The sequence below is a fragment of the Typha latifolia genome, chromosome 1 (assembly GCF_019914945.1).
Source record: "Typha latifolia isolate L0001 chromosome 1, TyphaL0001v2, whole genome shotgun sequence".
Lineage (NCBI taxonomy): Eukaryota > Viridiplantae > Streptophyta > Magnoliopsida > Poales > Typhaceae > Typha > Typha latifolia.
In genome coordinates this window covers 9,040,695-9,065,451 of record NC_133086.1, presented here as the reverse complement: position 1 = coordinate 9,065,451, position 24,757 = coordinate 9,040,695, and the positions used below count along the sequence as shown (strand labels likewise).

Below are 24,757 nucleotides of genomic sequence, written 5' to 3'. Positions count from 1 at the left end.
TTTTTAATTAGTTGTTTTCATATATACCCTTAAAAAGTTTCTTATTTGATTATATGTCTATCTAGAGTTAGTATTTACATATATATATATATATATACACACATTTTTTGCATTTATACATTTTAAAACCCTTATTATTTTCATGGATACCCCTTAGAGTAAATTAGTATTAAAATTTGAACAATTTAAATATAAAAAATAAAAATATCTTTATTTTTGTTTTCAAATATTTCTCTTAAGTTAATAGTATATATTTTTATATTAAATAATTTAATTTGAAAAATAACTATGAGGATATCTACATAAATAGCATATGTTTTGAGGGACATATATACAATTATACTACGATCGGGTGAACAGTTGGTTGAACCAATAACTAATGACTTAGACATCTGGCAGGGCCAATGTCCAATTCGCTTCTAATAACTATGCAAAGAAGGTTTTCATACCACTTGAAACATCATAAATTGTTCGAACGCCCTTCTAATAATTCAGGAGACATCTTTTAACTCAAAAATATTCAAGTCTTTTATAACCATCTGTCTTAGAAAACCTATATTGCTTGCAAGATAGATCATCAAATGCCACTTAGGTGAGAAATTGTTTGCCAAGCGGCGTTCTAACGTAGAAGAAATTGTTTAGCATGATGTTGCATGGAAGCCAATTTGAAGTATGGGCAAAAAGGATTCATTTTGAGAGGACTTGCTTAGAGTGTATTTGTGATGGACATATATATATATATATATATAATCTGGCATAGCCTATCGATCAATTGGATCCAAGCTAGGATGATGTTTGAATCTTATGAGCTTCTGACAGTGCCAATTTGAAGGTAAAGAGTTCTTATCTCAAGCATCATAGTCGTAGGATTATGACACTCCAATTAGTTTTACTAGGTGATCATGCATGATAATTATTTGCGACATCTGTCACGTTTCTTGAGAGATATTAAAAAATTGCAATCTATCACTTGTAGGTAGTAGTAGTAAATCAATCATGGCATTAGTCACAACTACTTCAACTACTCAGATTGACATTGATCAAACCATGATTTGTTGAAGAAGAAGTTGATAGTTTACGTTTCTTCTTTAAAGCCATTTCTAGCCTAGCTAATTGCATGCATGCATGCAGCCATTAGACATCGAATTAAGAATGGGTAGATGTTTACTAATAGTTATACATTGCATATAATAGAAATTATCACCTTCATTTGTCTCTTAGATGAAAAAAAAATAGTAGACAAACAATTTTTTCTATGTTAAATTCATTGGGTAAATGTTTACTAATAGTTATACATTGCTAACAAGAGAAATGATCACCCTCATATGTCTTTTAGAAGAAAAAGAATATATAGTAGAGAAACAAAATTTTCTATGTTAAATTCATTTGAGACGTGGGCCATAGCATACAAATAGCATTATCTGGTTGGTTGTGAATTGAAGACGTAGTAGCTTAATCTACAACTATTAGTTGCTTCCTAGTGTTAACAACTTAATGATTTTAAATCTCTCAACTTGTTAGAAAATGAGGAATGATAGAAGCTAAGCTAACTTGTTAAAAATAAGCAGAAAAAGAAGCCTGAGTGTAAAGTAATATGCATGCAATAATTAATATCATGGAATTATATTTGTTTGTTCTTTAATCAGCTTAAGCTTTCAGATACTGATAAACTTTCAGACAACAATGGCTACTTAAATTTCGTTCATTATCGGTGTCGATTGTTTGGAGAAAGTTAGCCAAAGCTTTTGAGCTATTATTTAGGTGAAATTAGCCCACCCTCAAGAAAGCTATTAAAGATTACTATAAGGATATATAGGAGCATGTCTATGTTAAGAAGCAATCAGTAAGCTAATATTGATTTCTAAACTCTGCGTGAGTACCTCAGAATGCCAGAGAGATGCAAGAGAACACCAATTTGTAGATACAACTCCTCTCAAACTTAATTAATGCACTTCCACATAAGCGTGTATATATAGAGAGAAGAGTTACAAAGAAACACAAAAGATTTTGCATGCATGATTGCATGAGACAAGCAAAGAACTACATATATTATATCAGAACATAGTATTTATCCTTTCTACATAATGGTGAAATTAACGAGTACTGTAAATTGTCGATGATGAACATAACATATGCTTTCCTGAAATACCTCGCCTTTAAATTTCCCATTAGCTATATAACTACTACTGCAGCCATTTCCAATTGTTCAGTAAGGCTGTCATGCACCTTTCTTCCATTGCTGCATCATTTTGTCAGTTTGAACTAAGATACCATTGATTCAATTGAGTTCCTTGATGTTCAATCCTGCAACAAGATCTGTTTTTTCTGGTACATAGAGAGATCAACAATAGAAATTATTATTAAGTGAAATGACAGGAAGAGAAGCAGTAATATTTACTTATCCTACTAATACTAATATATCACAATAATAAGATTCAGCAAACTTCTATATGCGGTTTGCTACATCCTTAAAACAAAACCACTTGCTCCTCAATTAACAAACTGTCACCCCAAATGTCATAAAAATCAGACATAACATTGTCAACGTCATTCTGCCTACCAGTGCATAGAATAACCTACACCAAGTCAAATGGAAAATCATTGAAGTGTTTCATAAGTAAAACTATTGATCGGGTGCATGAAATAATGCTCATATGTTTTTAGCTTCTTAATCACTCCATTGTGGGTTTTATAGCCTGTCCGATGTATCAAAGCAGGGAGATAAGCTTAGTGCACCCTTCACTTATCATTCTCTAATAATCTTCCAGTGGCAGCATAACACATTTGTGGACTATAGGTTCACCACGGTGGCCTTCTCTTGAATCGTAGCACCAGTATGTTTGGTATCATAATTCATTTGTTTAGAGAGAGAATCATGACAAGTTAGTAGGAGAAGATGGTTAATGGAAGCTTCCCTCTGTCTAATCCATTCTCAAGAAATGTTTAACAATTATAGTAAGGAGAAAGGAATATGTGTATGTTTTAAGCTATCAAGTATTAATTTCTTTTGAACAAATACTTGTTTTCCTATCCTTTGCTCGAGTATCTCAGCAAGCAAGAGTAATGCAAGAGATCACAAAAGTAGACAATTTTGCCCCTCAACTTGCTTGCAGATATACAAACACAAATATATATATATATATAGGGAAATAAATTTTGTTTTTACTAATTCTAGTAATAAAAACAGTTGCTATTGTCTAAACATTCTGTATCAATGTAGCTTCTCAAAGGTGGAAGTTTTATCTAGAAAAAGTAATAGCACTTGCACAAAACTTATAACAATCTGCATTGAAGATTCAGAGACTAACTTCAAGTGGAAGGCCAAAGAATAGATTGAATAATGCTGATGTTGGTTGTTTCAATATCAAGAAAAGAAGGCTGAGTAAACAAATCTTTGCCAGTAGCGTAAAGATGTAAAGCATGGACGATAGCGTGTATGAGTTTCTTACAAACAACTTTGATGTGGAAGATCACTTTGAAGTTGGTCGTTTTTTGGATGCTGATGTTGATGTTGATCCATTTTCAAAAATAATTCCAATCTATAACCCATCGAGAGTAGTTACGGGTCAATATTTGTTACATATCGATCGTCATACTTTGATTTCTTCCTATCCACTAGTCAATAATGAAACAACTAAAACTGATCTCTTCTCGAAGTTTCACTGTATCATTCACTCAGATCATCCATATATGATAATGATGCAAACAAGTGAGACTACCATTTAATTTCTTAATATGAAGTACTAGACAAGTAATCCACGAAACATATTACTTCATTATTCAATTTTTACTTAAATTATTGCAAAAAATAAAGGTTAATATACCACTCCTGACAAGACTATTCCTGTTACTTATCTAAGTAGACCTACTATTAGCATGTCTGAGTTCATAACAAACTAGTATATCTAACTCTTATCTAGTCTCTAGGTAACCTAAGCAAAAAACAGGGCATTGTTGATTTCAATTGAGCTTTTCAATCTAAGAGCACTCTTTCAGAATGGAAGAACAATAGACTTTCTGCCTATCAATATTTCATTTTAAGGAAATCAAAGAGACAAGATTTGTTCAAGAGAAAATAGATTTAAAAATATTTGTAAACCCTACAACCATTTGTCTCACATGTATAATTGAAGATTGTTACACATCAAACTTGGTCATAAATATTATCCCAGAAAATATTTCTGTGTCACCACTATAACATAAATATGGATATCTTCATGATTTGATTTATTATTGATAAGGTGTTGCCTCAGGTGTGACAGTTTTTAATGAAGACAAATGAGAAAAGGCTTCCAGAAAGATTACGGCCTGGTCAGGTAGAAGGTTACGTTTGCAACCTCTAATGGGTGATATATAGACATTGATAATTACGACGACAAAAAGATGCAATGGAGTATGATGCATACTTTTGCATGAAGATGATATCATTTTGGCTGTGTCTTCGTGTCTCTAACATCTCGTCTACAAATTGAGGGACTGTTGTGGTAAGATGGCTCTACCTGAAGAGGCTAGGCATTCAGAAGGATACACAATGTGAACATAATCTTTGGAGATCGTGAACCATAGTGTTGTCTCGAATATATAATTATAAACCCTTGTCAATCATAGTATCACCAGTTCACCACGTTTCATCCATTGTTTTATTTTAAGCAACTGGTTTTCGTTATAATGTAATTTTAGTTTAATAACTTCCCACACTTAAGGAAGGGGAAAAGACATAATTAACTTCCAAAAATTAAAACTTCAGATGAAGATGATCAGAAACGGTGATGATTAAACAGAATTTGTAGGTTCAATATAGTTGAGACGAAAGCACCATTCAGAATTGTCACGTCAAGGTTGAAGCATCAAAGATTTCTTATTTGAAGTGTTTGACAAGAAACTTAGATACATATCAAATATATTGTTCAAAATAAAAGATCCAACAACTCGTAGAAGTATGATTCAGACTGCAGCAACCATGTTAGAGACACGGTTGTGGGGAAATATGAAATGAAGAAAAATCTAGGTACACTTCTCTGTTATCTGCAACTGTCTGATCTGAAAGTGTTACAAAATTAATTAACATATATGATATCGTCTGTATTCAATTATGCAGATGAGAAATGGTGTTAATGAATATAATCATCCTAGTGTATTTGGTTTCCTTAAAAGAAACAAGTTCCAAAAAATATTAAGAAATGAAATAGAATTGTATGTGATAGATTTTGAACACTTATGGACAATTGAATGAGTCATATTAGTTATCAAGTGCTACCACTAATCAGAAAGCCCCCAAAAAAGAGAGGAAATATTGTCTCTTGATGTACATTATGATGCAGAACTGATTGGCAATATCTTTCATTGATGTTAGAAATGGTCCTGATCATAACCTCTTTGAAAGATTGAATCCACCAAACATCATAAAAAATTTGGATCATGCCATAATTTAGAAACAACTTTGGAGATATATCAATCAGGCACTCAGTCAAACTTAAATATATGATTTTAATCCCTTTTAGGTGTGAAATTGCTGAAAAAATTATAAACATGTGGAGTTGATTAGCATACTGCATAGAATTCTCAAAGCATAAGGGTGAGTTGGAAACTTACATGACCTTTCTTTCATGTGATGAAGTGTTTGCTACGTAACCAAGTAGATACGGATTTCCGATTGCATTTAATCAATTTTCCATAAAGAAGTTCACTACCGCAATTTTATATAAGAAGTTCACTATCATTGCAAAGGCTTTCTTGTATGACTAATGTCCTGATCACAATGAGAGAATATTGAACTAGGATGATGTCTGCGCTATGTGGAACACAAACAGTTAGGAAGCAAGAGAAAACCAAGTTGTTTTCTTGTTAATATAACATAGAGCATATTTTTTTCCCTTTTCTTCTGGATTTGTATCTAGAATTCAGTGACCGATGAAAATTGTCATGCTAACGCAAATCGGTATTATCAAGTACGTGTTCAGATAAAGTGTACTGAAACAACAATGGTTAGCAAATCAATAGTTCCATTACCTTAAATGATACTACTGCAAGTCTGCAACCTTATGTTGTTTCATGAGAACCTAAACACCATCTATCGCTTATAAGAAGTTTGTGAAGAGAGAAAAAGATTCATCCACTTGTGTCGTTCAAAGCAGATTTGGTAACTGTTGAAATATATAACTTATACAAACTTTATGCAGTTATTCTAGGGTTAAATTCATTACCTCCCTTTGAGAATATAGTATGTGAGGTTCTTCTAATTTCATGAGCAAATTTCTAACTGTGGGTATTATCTAATTGTCACCTAATTTGGGTTGCTCCTACCATTATAAAGAAAGAAGCAGCATCCTCTCGTTTAACAAGAATCCTGTGAACAAAAATTCAAATGCACTCAAAAATCAACATTACCCCCAACATGACAAAGCTAATAAGATACAAGAACTGAAAAGAGTCAAAAGAATCAACTAACTGTACCCAACAATTAATAGCCCCTAATTTAAGCAAGCAAAAAAGTATAACATAAAGGAAGAATGAGTGTTGTAAGTAAAGATCAAAGAATTTCTGGACTTATCCTTGCTCTTATTGCCCCCAAACTTCAAAATAGCATTCAACTATCAATGTCTTCTAATAAATTAAAGCAACAATAAGGAGAGCACTACAATAATGGACAAGCATCAGTCACGAGAGGTAGCCATTGCCCATTGAAGACAAAAATAGATCGAAACGCATTGATAGAGGTACCTAAATATACCCACAGAAGCCCGATCGTTGATGACGACTTAGTATTAAAAAGGAACTTGTTTTGTTAGTCTCACCAACATTCTAGAGTAATTTGTTTCTAGGGTTTCGTTCCAGGATTTATTCTCAAATAGGTGATATGTCGAAAATATTTCCAAAATAAGTGTCCCGTACACCATCCTATGACATTATTCGAAATAGTTTTGTTTTTCTTTTTACCTCCAAATTTAGGAGCTTGGTTAGATATCTAGTGGATTAGGATTCCGCACAAGCTAATTCTATATGTATTCAATGCACCCTATACAAATTTAAATTCTACGATCATTTCGTATTTTTATTTTTTGAATACTTAAAGCTATTGAATGTGTTTTGGACAGCACTATTCAAATTATAAACATGATAGAATACTTATGTGAATGAATCATTGCTATTAGATGATGCTCCAACAAACCCTAACTTAAGACACTAAGACTTGAACCTGAGCTTGGTTAAGTGCAAACTAATTTCATATTGATTGATTTGAGTGCATTATCAGATGCATGACATGATATCAATTGCGTACATCTGACAGCTATCTTAAATCCTTCTACCTCTTCGTATATATTTTTAGATATGATTGAAGCCGTTAAATATGCATGATTGCTGCACTAGATATATCTAACAATACTACTTATGTTAGCCTGCATTGAATTCATAGTGATATTTTCCGATTGCAAAAAAAAAAAAAAATTGTAAGAATTAATTTTGAGGAATAAATTAAAAATGGGAGAAAAAGTTAGCTAAGGTAAGTTTTGGGGTACCCAAAGCACGTTCTATGTACCCCCCACAAAACCCTAATTTTGTGGACATCAAGGAGGATCCAAAGGGGGAGAGAGAGAGGGAGAGTAGACAAGTGGGAACGATTCCATGTATAAGGTTGGGGGATTTTGTCTTTATTTTATTGGCGGCGGTTCGGGCGTGGGGGGACCCCGACCCGGCTCCTCTGACCGACTGCCCCCCGGGTCAAATGGACAGGGGGGTGACTCCGCTGTGGGGCCGAATGACGTGGCAAACCATTATTGGCTATGGACAGCACGGGACGAAATGGCTCATGTAGGGTCCGCCCCGCACGTGGTGTGCTGCTGACTGCACCCCGGGCCGGGGGGTATTTCGGTCAGAACATGAGTCGGTTGCTGCATTTCGTCTCGTTTTCTCCTCAATCCCCACTCTAGAGGTCCCCTGAAATGACGACTTTACCCTTCGCGATGGTTTTTTTTTTCTTTTTTTTTGAAGTGAAAATTTTAAAGAATAATTGCTCATGGCATCAATATAATAATATTTTTATCAAGAGATACGTATTTATGGGTGGAGGAGTAAACTTAGAATAGTAGGAGAAGACAACCTGGTCACCACCCATGCACTCTTTAATTTGATGACCACTACTAATTGGAAGATATTGCACTTTGTGATCAGTCAGCATCTTGTGAGTGAAGACCCTTGGTTGGTAAAAGCTTCATCAGTACACATGAAAACAAGAAGCTTATATCTCAACCTTCTTTGCCATTGTGAGGACCAAAGCTAAGAGCTTCAATTAACAAGTCCATCAGTAACCAGATCATTCCCCCTATTTATCCTTCTTGTTGTTCGGTTACCCTTACTTAATCTCTCTCTCTCTCTCTCTCTCTCTCTCTCTCTCTCTCTCTCTCTCTCTCTCTCTCTCTCTCCTTCTCTTCCAATTATAACATCTAGTCCTTGTTTACTAGTTGTGATCTTGGTATTGTTTTCTTTCACCTCCAAAGTATATACTAATTCTCCACCAGAATTCTGATATTTTATGCATGCCCATAGTTTGATATAGAGGTTGAAGTGGTGATCGTATACAAATAAAGGAGGAGGAGGAGGAGGAGAATGGAAATGGAGGGAAAAGGGAAGGAAGAGTCTTTACCTCCTGGTTTCAGGTTTCATCCAACTGACGAAGAGCTTATTACTTACTACCTGACACACAAGCTCTCCGAGGCCAATTTCAGTGCGAGAGCGATCGCAGAGGTCGATCTCAATAAGTGCGAGCCATGGGATCTACCAGGTACAAGTTTGAATCCTTTCTTACTTAAAAATCTTTGGTTTCTGTTGTTTGCAACAAGAGCATCCCTCAATTAATTGTTCATGAGCACAAGGATGCAAATTATTTGGTGCAAGGATCTTTCAAGAGATCATATATATATATATATATTATATGATCACCAAGTTAAAAGAAAATGATCCACTTGTATGAATTCTAAAATTAATAATCCACTTGAACCTATTAAAATTATGGCTCAGCCAAACTTAATCTTCTAGATATCTTATAGAATATATAACACGCATGCATGGCTCTCTTGATTCACATGACTCTATTTTTCTTTTCTTTGCACGTCGGTATAATACTGTACCACTTGTAAGAATTGCATCCTTATAGGGGGGAATCCGACGACGATTTCTTAGATTAAATTGTAGAGTAACACACATACTACCCTGCTATCTATCCATGTAGTCTTTCTGTTTCTTGTATCGCTTTGATGGCGTATAGTACTATATATCTTCAAAGATGAATTAATCATTTGAGTTGTTTCAACAAAATTATTTTAGGGTTCCTTTTTCTAATCTCCTCTTCTGTTCCATGATAAACTTTATATCCAAGTGCACACACAAGCACAACGTAGAAAGCTAGAAATTTCTCAAAGTAGATCTTGTTTTCTTGTTTTTATCTTTTCTAAAAATAAAATAAAAAAAAATATATATATATATTATCTTGTTTCTTGTTTTATACTCTTAACAATGAACGATTTCTTTTCTCTACCTGATTTTGTGGCTGAGAGCTGGTTACGTTAATAAATCTAGAGCATCTGAATGAACACTTGTTTCGTTATCCACGAACTTCAAATAAGTTTTCTTTTCCCAATGAATCATAAAACCTTACACATTTTCATATGTAGATGTTGATTTCCTAGATATTTGAACTAAGGAATATAATCCAATTACCTTAAGCTATTACTCAAGTTGTCTGGTAGCCTATAGCTAGTCAACTAGACAATTATTTATGGGCCAAGGCACCTGCTTAATTTTTTAATCTGATAAATAAAGTTTTTAATTTACTTTAGGAAGTAAATTAAAAAACTTGTTACTCTTATGAAGTATACCACTTCTTCTCATTTTCATCCCATCTATAATCAATTGCTATCCCTAGCATGCCATCTATAATCCAACTTCCTGCAAAAATCTCTTTTCTCAATAAAACTATTTTCAGATATTTCTCCCCCCACATAGAGATCAGCATAATTAGGCTGGAGGAAAGAACTAATGGAGTGTTTGTCATGCTTAATATTTTCTTTACTTTATCTAAGAAAATATAGGCCATGGATAACTCTTTTATTGTCTTATCTCAAAATATAAAAGCTCTTATATTGCCTCACAAAATTATGCTTCTTTTATAAGAGTTGACTTCCACATGTACACAAGAATATATATATATATATATATTAGTTTGTGTGTGTATGTGTGTAATTGAGAGAGAGAGAGAGAGAGAGAGAGAGAGAGAGAGAGAGAGAGAGAGAGAGAGAGAGTTTCTTGTTTATATTAGCTTGGTGGTTAGCTGTTGCTATTACAAGCTAAGATGATGCAGGGAAACTTATACTTCTCTCCCTCCAAGTTCTATAAATTATCTTTACTCACTTTTGACACTTCTAAATCCTTCACGTTATCTTAATATCGTCTTAATCCATCTGCACTAACTAAAAATTAACTCTTTTAACATTCTCTTTCACCAACCAGGCAAGGCAAAGATGGGAGAGAAAGAGTGGTACTTCTTTAGCCTACGAGACCGCAAGTACCCGACCGGCATCCGAACTAACCGAGCGACGAGTGCCGGCTACTGGAAGACTACTGGCAAGGACAAGGAGATCTACGGCAGTCAGACCAACGAGCTGGTAGGGATGAAGAAGACCCTGGTCTTCTATAAGGGAAGAGCTCCAAGAGGAGAGAAGACAAATTGGGTCATGCATGAATACAGACTGCATTCTAAATCTGTCTCTAAATCCAACAAGGTAATTTTTTTTAATGCATTTACATACATATTCTACATATGTTTATGGTTGTGTTTTACTAAAAGATATATAGGGAGAAATGGTAGACTTATAAAGATATTGTCATAAATCATCACAACAATACACAAATTAAAAAAATTAAAACAATCATATAAAATGGCATCATGATTCTACTATATGTAGATATTATCAAGCATTCATGCCTTTTACATGCTTTGATTTCAAGCAGAATTAATGCTTTCAAAGTATCAGTCAACTTATGCTATTTGAATTTAGAATGTCTCAAAAGTTTCTTCATGTATGCAAGAAGTCAAGAGCATATGTAATGTAATTAAATGCATAAGTACAAGCATAAATACTATTCTAGTTGCATAAAATTCAACACCAAAGACATTTATCATAAACCAGTTACATTTTTAGCATTAAGTATATTTTTCACCTCTGCATTATGACCTAATATCCTATTACACCCCCAAGAAATAAAAACATACAATTTGTCTCATATACTGTTTAAAATGTAGAGGGTAGAGTTTGTAAAATTTCACAAAGTATTTACCAAAATTAGCCTCCTCAAATTTATTTATTTTGTCTATCCACAATGTTTTTTGATCCAACTTAGTTGCTATACTATAAGTCAACAGTGAAAACGCTGAATTGTTTAGCGGTTTATATAGAAAAAAATTATTAAACATTTCAATGATTTCACTATTCATAAAATGCTAAATAATTCAGCGCTAAAAGAAGAAGAATATTTTCTTTTTCCTGTATAGCATGTTGAGTACCTTATCTGTTAAGCATTGAGTACTCTATATGTGAACCACTGAATTGCTTAGTGTTTATGAATAGTAAAACTATTGAATTGTTCAACGGTTTATATAGAAGTCAATAGTAAAAGTGTTAAATTATTTAGCGATTTATATAAAAAATAAATTGTTGAACAGTTTAATGATTTCATATTCATAAAATGCTAAACAATTCGGTGCTTTATTAAAATGAAAAGAATACTCTATTTTTCCCACGTAGTGTGCTCAACATTCTATATGTTAAGCATTGAGTACCCTATATGTGAACCACTGAATTGTTTAGTGTTTATGAATAGTAAAACTATTGAATTGTTCAACGGTTTATATAGAAGTCAATAGTAAAAGTGTTAAATTATTTAGCGATTTATATAAAAAATAAATTATTGAACAGTTTAATGATTTCATATTCATAAAATGCTAAACAATTCGGTGCTTTATTAAAATGAAAAGAATATTCTATTTTTCCCACGTAGTGTGCTCAACATTCTATATGTTAAGTATTGAGTACTCTATATGTAAAATGCTAAATTGTTTAGCATTTTATGAATAGTAAAACTACTAAATTGTTCAGCAGTTTATCTTTTATATAATCGCTTAATAATTTAGTGATTTTACTATTGGCTTATGACATGACAGTTAAGCTGGACAAAATAGGCCCTCTTTAATAATAAATTTTAGATAAAACTACTTTTACACCCTCTAATGGTTAAGCCTAAATTTATTTCATCCTCGTATAATTTTATTTGTATTATTTATCTCCTTATAATTATATTCAAATTGAAATTATTACTTTTTTTACCATATTTAACTAATCTATAGGTCAAATTTAAAAATATCATTAGAGACAAAATTGTAGATAATTTGATAAGCTTTTCAACACATTTAAAATAGTACCAATCAAATTTTAGATAATTATCAATAAATTTTTTATTTAAAATTTGATCGGCACAGTTTTAAGTGTATTTGAAAGCTTATTCAATTATCTACAACTTTATCTCTAATGAATATTTTCAAATTCAATCAGTATGCCGGTTGAATATGATTACAAATTAACGATTTTAGTTTGAATATAACTATAAGGAAGTAAAGCGACACAAATAAAACTATACAATGGTAAAATAAATTTAGGCCTAACTTTAGGATGGTAAAATATAATTTTCTCTAAATTTTATTGGTGGACCATTCTGATAAATAAAATTTTATGTAGACCTATTTTGGTTAAAAACTTCATTTCACGGGCAAATTGTAGGCTTTTATTTATTTTATTTGCTGTTGTATTGGAATAGTGAAGATTGGGAGGTAAAAAATAGAATTAAACCTACGTTGGATAGTTAAAAAGATAGCATTGTTATCCTGCACGTCTAAAACCGACTTCTTTGGAACTCACATTTGGACGCATGCATGCATGCACGCGTGCACGTAACGCAGGACGAATGGGTGGTGTGCCGCGTGTTTATGAAGAGCTCCGGCGGCAAGAAGTACCCATCCAACACCCACCCCCGGGCCCACACGTACACCCTGGACATGGGCCCACCCATCCACCCCTCATTGGTCCACACGGACCCTTTCTCCCGAGGGGCCTACCTATCCACTGCCGACTTCGCTGAGCTGTCTCGCTTCGCCAGGGGTACCCCGGGCATGAACCCCCACATACAGCCCCACCCTAGCTTCGTGGGGTCCGCGGCGCCGTTCACCCTCTCCGGCCTCAACTTGAACCTCGGGGGCCCACCACCGTCGCCGCCGGTCCTACGTGCAATGCAGCAGCAGTTGAATCATGCGACGGTCCAGGTCGCGCCGGAGCAGCCTATGCCGGTGCTCGCCAATTGTGTCATGACGGGCGACGGCGGATTCGGCGGCGATGTCGGCGCCGCCGGGACCGGATATAGGTACCAGAATTTGGAACCCTGTGGGGACCTTGAGGGATACTGGGCTCAATACTGAAAGGGTGCAGGAGTGGATCAAAATTAGGCTATATGTTGATGGTATATCATTGTGTCAGTAGTAGTAAGTAGTGCTGCTGTTAGTTGGAGTTTTTTTGTTTTTATTCTTCTTTCTTCTTCTTTTTTTTATTTTTATTTTATTTTATAAAGTATAGTTTAGAAATTGGATATGACTTCCTTACATAATGGAATGAGTAAAGTTAGTGCAGTAAGTTGTTGCATTAATTGATGTTTTCTTTCAAGTTTATGGTAATTTCTTTAGGGCCCATTAAGAATATGATTATCTTATGCATCTTTTAGCTCCAAAAATAACCAAAAAAATATCCTTATCGACTCTTTCCTCATTTCTTGCGAGGAAACATTTAAAATCTGATTAAAGCATCACTCTGTTTCTTATGGATAAAAGAAGAGGATTTGAGGAGGACTTGGATAAAACTCCTTGATAGATCACCAAGATATTATTTTCTTACTCAACACTCAAACATTAGTTATATATATATATTCTATGTGGTTTACATTAATTGAGCATAATGCCTTCAATACTAACTGCCTGATTTGGGAAAGTTAGAAGAAAAATTCGTAGGAATTTCAGTATGTAGGAAATGAAAAATGCAAGTAAGGGATCCTATAGAGTTATTTTCTTTAGGATTGGTTTAATTTATCATTTTTGGGTAGTATAGGAAATCTCGGAGAAACAAAAAGAGAAAAGAATAAAGAAGAGAGATGAGAGTCGGAGGAGGAGAAGGTGGTGGTGGGTAGAGAAGGTGGAGGAGAGGAGAATTGTAATAGGAGAGGGAGAAGAGATGGGGAAGGGAGAGAAAAAGAGGGAAGAGAGTGAGGAAAGGAGTGTAGAAAAGAAGGGTATTTTTCATGAAAATATTTTCTTTAATAAAATCATCTTAATACTTGCGTGGGAAAATTCTCCTTTTCCTTTAAAATCTTTCTAAGATAAACTTAATTCTCACATAGTCAAAGAATTACTATATATATATATATTCATGTGTTAATGCATATATTGCATTTGATTATGATATTGGCTTTCAAGACTTTTGTTGGGTAATTAGTTATTTGTAATGGCTAATTTTAGCTTTCTGGATTTTTATCATCCTAACTTGGCTTTCATGCATTTTTTTTTTCTTATGCCTATTAGGCTAGCTTTAGCTCGAGCTAAGCTTGAGACGAGCCAACTCAAGCTAACCTTTTCTAGCTCATCTCCGAGATTGGACTGAGTTCGAGTTGAAAAAAAGTTGCAATCGAGCTGAGGCCATCTCACTCAAGCTCGCTAATCCAAACAAACCCTAAAATAAAGAGGTAAAAAAATAATTAAAAAGATAGATATCGATATGCAAACTTGCCTATAAGTTGAGAAACCTGGTTCTCTGCTTGGAGTTCAAATTCTCACTTCCAGCAGCAATTTATGGCTTTTAAACACATCCAAACACGAGAAATCAACTTCAAGTAATAATTAATAAAATCAATAAGAGTACAACCTCATAAACATGAACCCTGTTGCTACAAAACAGATCACAAAGTCCAGATTTTACTGACGAAAGGAAGACGTATTGTTGGTTGGTGGTGTATGAATAATTTTCAGATGTAATCATTACCAGGGTTACCCTAGACCCAAAACTCGCCTTAGATATGAAAGTCTCCAGATCCATCAAGTGAAACAAACAGCATTTTATGAATGCTTAGACATCTGCAAACACATGCATACCACAAGATCTATGTGAGTTAACAACGAGAAAGAGAAGAAAAAAGCAGCTGAAAACAGCATCACTCCAAGAAATGATTAAGAAAGAAACGAAAGAAGGATCTTTCGACCCACAAAAAAGTTTGAGTAGCTTCATGTTTTTGTTAAAAAATTAAGATTATGCAGAAATAATCACAGACAAGATGAATTTATAAACGTAATATGACCACAGGAAGCAGTCCATATACTCCGTGCCAATAAAAATAGATGCATACAGTCACCAAGCCAACATCTCTGAAAATTCGAAAGCAATGGAATGAGCTCCCTAAACCAAACAATTGTACACACCTTTCCATTTACTTTATGCTTCCCACATGCATAACTACTATGAATCATCTTATCAAATCTTTTATACCCACATTTAAACTAAACATCGATTTAGATAGTTGACAACCAGAACCATGCTTCTGAAATGTGAGATACAGTGAAATATCAAAGAATACAACCTTAAGCAAGCAGCTACCAGACCTTAATCATCAATAATGCCCAAAAGTGTCCTTGGGCAGAGGAAGTACCTTTCTAACATCCAACATCCATATATTACTTTATTACTTATGCAAAGGTTTGGTCAAATGTCAAGATTGAAACATCTTTCTGTGCTGATCTAAATTGTAGCACCATTTTGTTCCAACCAGGATCAGACTAAACCATAGTTAGTTGAACACATACTAGGCAGTCTTGGGTTGTTACATGGGGCCCATGCCTAATGAGCTAACCTTTCTGAATCTAATAATTGCACTACAGAATGCAATGATGTTAATTAATTATATTAGAAAGTTGGTGAAATTCTATTCAATGACAACATGAAGAAAATTTATGATACAGTCAAAGCAGTTATGCAAAGATGCTCTCCGGTGAGAAATTTGAATTATTTTATCAGTGACTAAGCACTTGTTAGAAGAATGAGATTGCTTTAGAGAAGGCTTAAGGTGTTGGTCGAGATCAAAGGAAAAGGATTTCACCTCAATGTGTATCATTTCCATTCAACCATATACTCGACTATTGTATTTCAAGTTGTCAACATTGGTTCATGGCTGGACATACTCAAGCATAGTAAGCTTAATACCAGATCCTGGCCAATTTGTTTGATAAGCCCCAACTCATACTTGAGAAAAATGTTAGCATCATAAATGAAGATGCCAAGTTATAAAAGAATAAATCCTTTGAAAACATGTTTACTCACCTACAATGAACATGATAAAAAATAGCTTGCTAGACCTATATGCACCATTAAATGACTATTCCGAATTCAGCTGAAAGCTGACATCTTGTAATTAAAATAAGTCCTGTACCTTTTTTTATGCTTCCAAGTACCAGTTAAACATTACAATTTCAATTATAAAGTTCATTAAAACTCAAGGGCACATGCATTGATTTCGGTTTCTTTTGTTTCAGGAAGACTCTGGAAAATTTATACTTCTTTATATTTGCTTTCCTTGATTTGAGAACTTGTGGTACCACTGTGATTTCCTTTTATTTGAGAACTTGTGGTACCACTGTGATTTTCAATTCTAAAAAGTCACATCCACAACTAGTGGCAATGGATTTTTTTTCCAACTACAAGAACTTTCATAGTTAAGAAAGGAGGGATGTGAATTAATTAAAAAAACAAAAGAGCATGTTCCACACCTCAATACACTCTAATCTTAAGAAAAATGAAAATTGTAAAAGATAAATTATGCCTAACATTAGATTTATACTTATTTAGTTTTGCTATTCTTTGATTCAAGAATTTGTGGCATCACTATAACTTTCAACTTTAAAGAATCACTCCACAACCTGCAGCAGTGGATTCTTTTTCCAACTCAGGAACTTCCATAGTGAAGAAAGGAGGGGCAGTGAATGAATAAGAAGGAGCAAAGCATGCTAACTAGGGGTGAAAAAGGGTCAGATTAACTCCGACCCGACCCACTATCCGACCCGATTCGGATCGGATTCGGATAAAAAATTTCTATCCGATTCAGATATGGATTCGGATATGGGTCGAATATATTTTTCGGATTCGGATACGGATATCGGATATCCATTTATCCGCATATTTTTTTAAAATAATTTACAGTTTTTAGTTTGCTTATTTAAATAGTAAATATTAATATTATTACTAATAATATATTATATATTATTTATAGAGATTGATTTCTCTAATTTTATAAATTTGATGTACAAAAAATTTATTTATCATAAAACTCTTAATAATTTTGTGTTAATTATATATAAATAAAATATTATAATTATTTTAAATTCAATCAATATCCGTTTAAGATTCGATCCTCTATCCGAAAATTATCCGTATCCGTTTAGTTAGGATATGGTTTTAAATTTTGCTATCCGTCCAATATCCGTATCCGGACTAAAAATATGGATCCGGATATAGGTTGAGCACTATCCGATCCGTATCCGATCCGTTTTCACCCCTAATGCTAACCACTCGAACTATCTGATCTTAAGAAGAAAAAAAATGAAAAATTGGAAAAGAGAAATTATGCCTAACATAAGATTAGCCTGCGAACTACTTCATAACCACTAAGTCTGACCATTGACCACTAAGCTGAGGTTATAAACTCAACAGGTTTTAATTTTGACATTTTTAAGGCTACAAGACTTGCTGCACCTCCTAGTACTCATATATATGCAGGAACCAAAAGAAGTGCATGCCACCTAAAACAATACACCGATGAGAATCTAGGAGGGGAAGATGTATGCAGCCTATTCCCAATTTTTGAAGAGGTTAGTTCAACATCTTGAATCCATACTGCCAAAGCACATGGTGGAAGGAGTTACCATCACTAGGTGAAGCCCTCTATATAGAGGCAGAAATATCAACTACATATAGAACCCCTAAGAGCACAAGTCTGATTGATTTTATTTTTAACAAAAAACGAATTATATAAGATTCTCCTCAATAACAAAGAAAATGTGATAACATCTAGAACAGATCTCATGTATCGCCAAATTTGCAGCTAGTAGTATAAAGCCATACCTTGAATATAACTGCTGAATATAAAGATCAACTCAAAGGATTTAGCTAGTCTACTTGTCAGCATGCCTCCGCTTGGGTCTCCGAGGTGCATGGTTTGCATTGGCATTCCGTGTTGGTTTCTTTGCCTTTTTACTGCTGCACATCAACAACAAGACTCGAGCTAAAGAATGATAATGTGTATCATCAAAGCTAAGTAATGTGGTGACTGGTGATATAGAATAGTAATTGTTTGCAGGTTATGTAACACACTGACCAGAAAATATCTGAGAGAAGTCTGTATATAAAGAAAACAGGCAATGCCAACAATGCAGAAGCCTGCAGAGAGAGTTTTACCATTAATAATACTCCAAGAGAATAAGAGGTCATTACTTAGCCAGGTGAAGTATTAAACTGTCAATGCTATATACCAAAAACCAAACCAGCTCCTTAGTTGCAAGTGGTTTCGTCAAATCGTGCTTCTTTAAATTATCCAGGATAGTTGCTTGCACCTAATACAGAATTGATCAGGTATCAAGAGATGTTTAATCTAGTCTAACATATAACAAATTTATAACTAGACTACTAAAAGAAAAATAGCTATTTTTAAGTCACTATGTCATAATAGAAAGAAAGGTAACAGATGGACTTTGCAAATGGATGCTTCATAATATATATATCTTAGTCATCTCTGAGACCAAAAGCTAGCTTTCAATCTTTGAAAAAAGATGTATAGAGAGTCTTGTCCAAATTTGTACTTACACCTAAAAGAAAGCTGGAAAGGAAATTTTGGTTACATTTGACAACAATCTATTTATTGGCCTACAACTGTATCTATTGGATCCACCTCATTTTAAGAGGAGATAATCTGGTGGTTGACCAGTTATTGTTTAGTTAAGATCCAGATTTGAATGTTCCAGCATGGCTACACAACCTGGTTTTGAATCTCTGCTAAAATTTGATGCTGAAGAACAAAACAAAGACCAGCTGTCTAGTTATAGGCATATCCTAAAATGTGGAAAAAACTGATAACTTATAGACGAAATTGAGAAATAATGAATATGGAAGCATGGTGGAATAGAATAAAGATGAGGTTATAATGGAAGGATAAATAATATATATATATATAATCAAATGAATGTAGTGATTGTTACAGCATATAAGGAACAAGAGAAACAGGAAATATAGAAATATAAAAAAATTTCAAATGAACATAGGCAGCAATTGATGTATGACTTATAGCCAGTTAAGTTAGTCACTATGCATCTCAACGAGTCTAGCATTTACGGTTCCCAATTCCTTGATAGACAATAAACATCTGAAGTTTCTGAGAAACTACAAGTACCAATTAAGATGTCTGCAAGACACCATTTTATGCTAAGCTCCCAAGTGGATTCCCTTGATCAGCTATAGCAGATTAGATGTAAACAAGAAAAGTGACAACCAACCAATGATTCAAAAAGATCTACAGCAATGAGAAGCAGGAAAACATTTAGAAAACGATAGGAGAAACAATGAGTACCTGGCGATGATATGTAGTTGCTGATTTAAGAAACTTTCCATAGGCATGAACCACTTGTTTCGTATAGGGCTTTAAGGCAACTCTTACTTTCTCAACATGAGGTTTGGTGAATTTAGCAACTTGATTGATATAGGGTTCAGAAAGCTTTTTTGCTTCCTGGTGCCAATGAATGTGTCCACAATGCATCGGGCAGCAGATGAGAAAATAATACAACCATAAGAAAAACGATTTTGCATAGCCAATCAAGTGTGCAAGATCATCAAAACAGAATTGACTGCATAATCTATAAAGTATGTACTAGTGATAATTACCTGGAAATAGGGATCTGCAAATTCTTGTGCTTTGACAACATGAGGTGAAATAGCACTTTTAGATGCCTCATAAAACTCAACAGACTTTGAAGAGACTGTTTGCATGTAGGGTTCAGCAGTGGTTGTAAGGACAACCCATTTTTCTTTAACAACAGGGATCCATCTCTTCAGAAAGTACATAAAAAATTAGTGGACACTTAATTGGATAAATGAATAAACCAAAAAATAAAATAATTCCATGTGAAGTATCTGAAACACTAATTTCAAAATAGAGAAGTATCTTATAACAACAAAAACATTCCCCAACAATGAAACCACCCCCATCACCAAGCAACCCCTGCCCCATGGAAATATGTAAACCAATACCTAACAGATATCAATGATTACTCAGAACTATGCAGCTAGCAGATTTCCATTCATGTCAAAAGAGCATTTTAATAATAAACTGGAAAAATGTAGTTTGAGCAGCTTACACTCTTAGCTGTCTCCAAGTGAGGCTCGATCCATTTCTGTGCCTGGATTGATTTCTCTGATGCCTACGGTTATTTAGAGTTAGATAGTCATCAATGACAACTATTTTACTTACAGAAAATTACAGTACTGGCAACATAAGGAAACACTTTCTTGAAATCAAACACAAAAAAACTATATAATGAAGGAGCACCTTTTGCAGGAAACTGTCAACTGTAGGCTTTGCACGCTCATTCCAATGGTTTGATGCAAGCTCCTGTAAATGGAACATAAGAAGTACAGTGAGAATAACTCCACCAAAGTACTTGCATGTCTAGAGATGCAAGACATGACATGCCTGATAATTGCTTAGTTGTGTTGCAAGCCAAGGTGGTAGCCATGCCCCATGAACCTGCACAACAACAGCGACGGCAACCATTTAGCTGCTTAACTGTCACCATGATGACAGAAGAAAACTAAACATACTGACAATATCAAAACATACACCTTCAAATAAATGAGTAATCATGGAAGCTCATGGCACTTGAAATATATTAGCTATTGAGTCGTTGCACTTTCTTGTTATTGTTTTTCTTTTCTCGCAATATTTTCTTCCTGAGATTTTGAAAGTATCCTTATTTCCATTCTTGTTCACATTACCTAAGGTGGATATAATTGATAACTAAAGCTCCAAAAAATGCAGGATACATGTTCAAAAGTTCATCAAACTCAATAAATTTCTTCAGCTTATTAACTTCAATGCTCTCAGTTTTGCACTTTGAAGAGGCTTCTGTCACCTAGTCAATTCTTCTCCAGAGCCTGACCTTGAGGTTTTGCTTCCAATTAATTTCCAAAGAACTATTTAGTATTAATAACTGTTCATTAACACCAACATTCCTTTTAAAAAGCTAAAGCAAATTTTACAATTCAATATTACCGTAGGTTATTGAGTTCCTGTTAATGCTCAAAAGGCAAGAATTTCTTCTTGATTTTGAAATTTTGTCAATCAATATGAAGAAACTTCAGAGAAAATAGACAATAAACTTTCAGGAAATAAGAAAGGATAAAGCAACTCTCCAGGCATCCATGGGTTGCAGGAGAACAGAAATTTGAATAGTCATTTATAGATCTGAGTATGGAAGAAACTATTTTTGTGCTCTGCTTATATCTTCTAATTAAAATTTGAACAAAATGCTTTTAAAGAAAGTTTAATGTAGCCTTGATTCATTTGCACAACTGTATATTTAATCACCTTCCAGAATAGGTGCTTCTGTCTAGAAGAAGGTCAATAAATAGTTTAGCCCAAATAAAAATTCAACATGACCAAACATACTTATCATATAAATAATAACTTTTAAAGAGGAAGATTTGAAAAGCCCGTAACCATCTTATAACTTAATATGATGAGCAGAAAAGATGGCCACTACACATCCGTATGGGAAGCAGGAGTTTTTAAGTTTTTAACAAACTATTTAACTAAAGCAGCCACAATTATAATCTCACCTCTGTCAACTCCTTCACCTTTGAAGTTGCTTCCAACTGTGCTCTCATCAACTCCTCCTGTGAACAAGATTAAGAAATGACAACAAGACAATATTAGTGTCTTATCATAGAAAACTTCAGTAATTATCTCATATATATGGCATACCTCTGCCACTTGAAGTGCACGCTCAGTTTTCCGAATCCGTTTCTTTTGTTCATCACTAGTCTTTTGAAGCTAAAAAAGAAACAAAAAGAGAGAAAACGTCAGCTACTCACATCTTTGTAGATATGAACAAATGCAGTTATGGTCATAAGAAGACAGCAAGAATTATTCAAACTGTCACATACATTAATATAAGTATATGCTATATAAGATAAATTGTGTCATGATAATATGCAGAACAGAATTATGTACTTTATAGCAAATTATTCAGAGATACAGGGAAAAAGAAAGATCAGATGATAAACTTGCGGCCTGTTTGGTTAGATGGAATAAGACCTACAATTCAGAATAAATCTCCTTTATTCCGGAATAAATGTGCCATACATGAGATAAGGTTTTGGAATAGGAAAATAAAATAAATCCCCTTATTCCTAATATTTTCATATTTTGGTTGGGATAAAAATTTTAGAATAACTCACCCACTTACTCCAAAACCCAAATGGCCCATCTTCTCTCTTAATAATATATTAGATATGGTGATATGTTGTAGTTTGGATTCAGGTTGAACAATACAATGTGACTATAATATACTTAGTAATATATTATAACATATTTATAGTGAAAAATATTTTGATATGTGTAAATTATGATTAATTAAGTTACATTATTTTTTTGGCCAGGAATTATAAAAATAATTATGCGAAGATTAGTTGTAAAATAAAATTCTAATTTATTAATTTTAAATCTATTTCCTTTCTTTCTCAAAGAAAAGAACAAATAACAAATATCTATTTACATTATAATTAAAAAGGTCAATAAGGTCAATCTAATCATTTTCATCCCTTATTCCAACTATAACAATCCAACATCTTACCCTATAATTTTGTTACAGCATTTATCCCTCTTTTTGCAACCAAAAAATAATTTGGAGTTGGAATAAAAGATTCTTTATCCTGAAATAAGTCCTCATTTTAATTGAATTCTATTTTTTTCTTACTCCGTGACCAAACTAGTGATAAAACAAAACAACTGGAAGAGCCTACACAAAATAACACGAAACAACCTATACTTACACTGTCCAACCTCTGACTCATATCTTGCACTTTTTTCTCTGCTTCATTAGCTCGAGCCTCCAAAGCATCTCTCTTGCTACTTTGTAATTCAATCTCCTTAGTAAGTTTCTCAATCTGCCAAGAAAAAGAATATCAACACCAAATAACATCTTTTACTATTTAAAAGATTAAATTTACTGAACCTGCTTCTCAAGCTCATTAGCTCGAGCATAGGCCTTCCCTACTTGCTCCTCCACAGCTACAGCACCCTTTTTCTGCATATCCACAGTGAAACCGGACATTATTATCAAAAACCAAAAGGAAAAGAATCTAATAAAGCTGTGTTGCATCTCATTATAAGCTCACCTGCAGCGATGCTATCTCGCTCTGCAAAGAGCCAATTTTCTCTGACTTCTCCTGAATAATCTTTTCCAACTTTGCAATACCATCATCCTTGCCTTTCAACTCCTGGGCCCTAGCCGCTATACTCGACTCTTAAGTGGACAAAAATGATCAATTTCATGCATCAATACACAACGAAGTTACAATTTTTGTCTCTCAAAACAAAGAAAGCAGAAAGCTTTACAACATCTAACCACCATAAAGCATACAATCGAAAACTCACTTTTTTTTATCTCCTAACTAGCAATCAAATATTTATCTTTTCAAAGAAAAAGAAAGAAAGAAGGAAAAACTGGCCTAACGACTTCAAAAACAGTCGAAAAGAAGCGGAAATATCTCACATCCGCTTGCAAAACCCTAGCCGACAAAAAGATCAAACAACAATATCGTAGCGCACCTCCCAAAGATTGAATCTGCTACTAACCTAGGGACGAGACCTTTGCACGAAGCTGCTCCAACTCCTCCCGCAACCCCGAATCCGATGCTCCACCTACCTTGATCTCCTCCACTTCGACGTTCTCCTCCGCTCGAACCCCCAACAAAACGATCGAGATCGAGATCGAGATCAAGATCCAAGCTACTGCAAGCTTCGAGATCCCCATCGCGAAATCAAAACTAAGAGAGGGGGATTTTCCTTCCTTTTTTTTTCTCGAGAATTTTCTTTCTCGTTTTTCCCTTCTTCTAATCTTTTCGCCTCATTCACAACGTGTGGGAGACGAGATGCGAAGGGAATTGCCGGCCTATTCGTGTCGTTGGAACTTTTAAGAACGATGACCTGTTGGCGACCGGCACGTGGCGGCAGGTCATTGAGCGAATCGGCCAATAGTTCCTTCTAGGTATCGACACGTGGACTTCGCGGTTTGGTGAGGACGTTGATGAGGGTGGAAAATCGCTGGACGTCTGATGGAAATCGAAAGGTTCAGAATGGCGCGATGGAGTAGGGTAGTTGGGGCGCGGGCGCAGATGGCAGGTGATCCACACCGTTATTGATAGATGGGCGGTAACCACACCGCAAAATAAGATAACCTAACCAGGAAACGTTGGGCCACGGACGGCACCGTGAAGACGTGAAGTGATCGTCTTAACAAAACGTCAAAGTGATAGATACTGGGCAATTACTTCAGTGCTCCTCTAAAATATATACCCAT

General features: G+C 34.4%; 2 protein-coding genes and 1 long non-coding RNA gene across 4 annotated transcripts; 1 reads left to right on the top strand and 2 right to left on the bottom strand.

The window, feature by feature from the left end:
• Positions 1–2,005: 2,005 nt before the first annotated feature.
• LOC140780469 (uncharacterized) lies at positions 2,006–6,819 on the bottom strand. The gene is made up of 2 exons (XR_012107516.1): positions 6,721–6,819; positions 2,006–2,325 (listed from the first exon to the last, which is right to left on the bottom strand). It is a non-coding gene; the product is annotated as an uncharacterized lncRNA (long non-coding RNA).
• Positions 6,820–8,151: 1,332 nt separating this feature from the next.
• LOC140802751 (NAC domain-containing protein 100) lies at positions 8,152–13,743 on the top strand. The gene is made up of 3 exons (XM_073158345.1): positions 8,152–8,779; positions 10,504–10,775; positions 13,007–13,743. Exons 1-3 carry the CDS (start codon positions 8,605–8,607, stop codon positions 13,517–13,519), a joined length of 960 nt encoding a protein of 319 aa, XP_073014446.1. The 5' UTR covers positions 8,152–8,604; the 3' UTR covers positions 13,520–13,743.
• A 1,223-nt stretch (positions 13,744–14,966) lies between these two features.
• LOC140802750 (uncharacterized) lies at positions 14,967–24,351 on the bottom strand. Of its 2 annotated transcripts, none has more exons than XM_073158344.1 (15): positions 24,034–24,351; positions 23,574–23,701; positions 23,411–23,482; positions 23,229–23,342; positions 22,159–22,227; positions 22,014–22,070; positions 20,869–20,922; positions 20,725–20,787; positions 20,534–20,596; positions 20,061–20,225; positions 19,750–19,905; positions 18,659–18,739; positions 18,505–18,566; positions 18,252–18,383; positions 14,967–15,217 (listed from the first exon to the last, which is right to left on the bottom strand). In XM_073158344.1, exons 1-14 carry the CDS (start codon positions 24,209–24,211, stop codon positions 18,302–18,304), a joined length of 1,344 nt encoding a protein of 447 aa, XP_073014445.1. In that variant the 5' UTR covers positions 24,212–24,351; the 3' UTR covers positions 14,967–15,217; positions 18,252–18,301. The 2 variants fall into 2 exon arrangements, with proteins under 2 accessions (XP_073014445.1, XP_073014444.1); XM_073158343.1 differs by having other exon boundaries at positions 18,252–18,386; positions 24,034–24,343.
• Between the last annotated feature and the right edge of the window lie 406 nt (positions 24,352–24,757).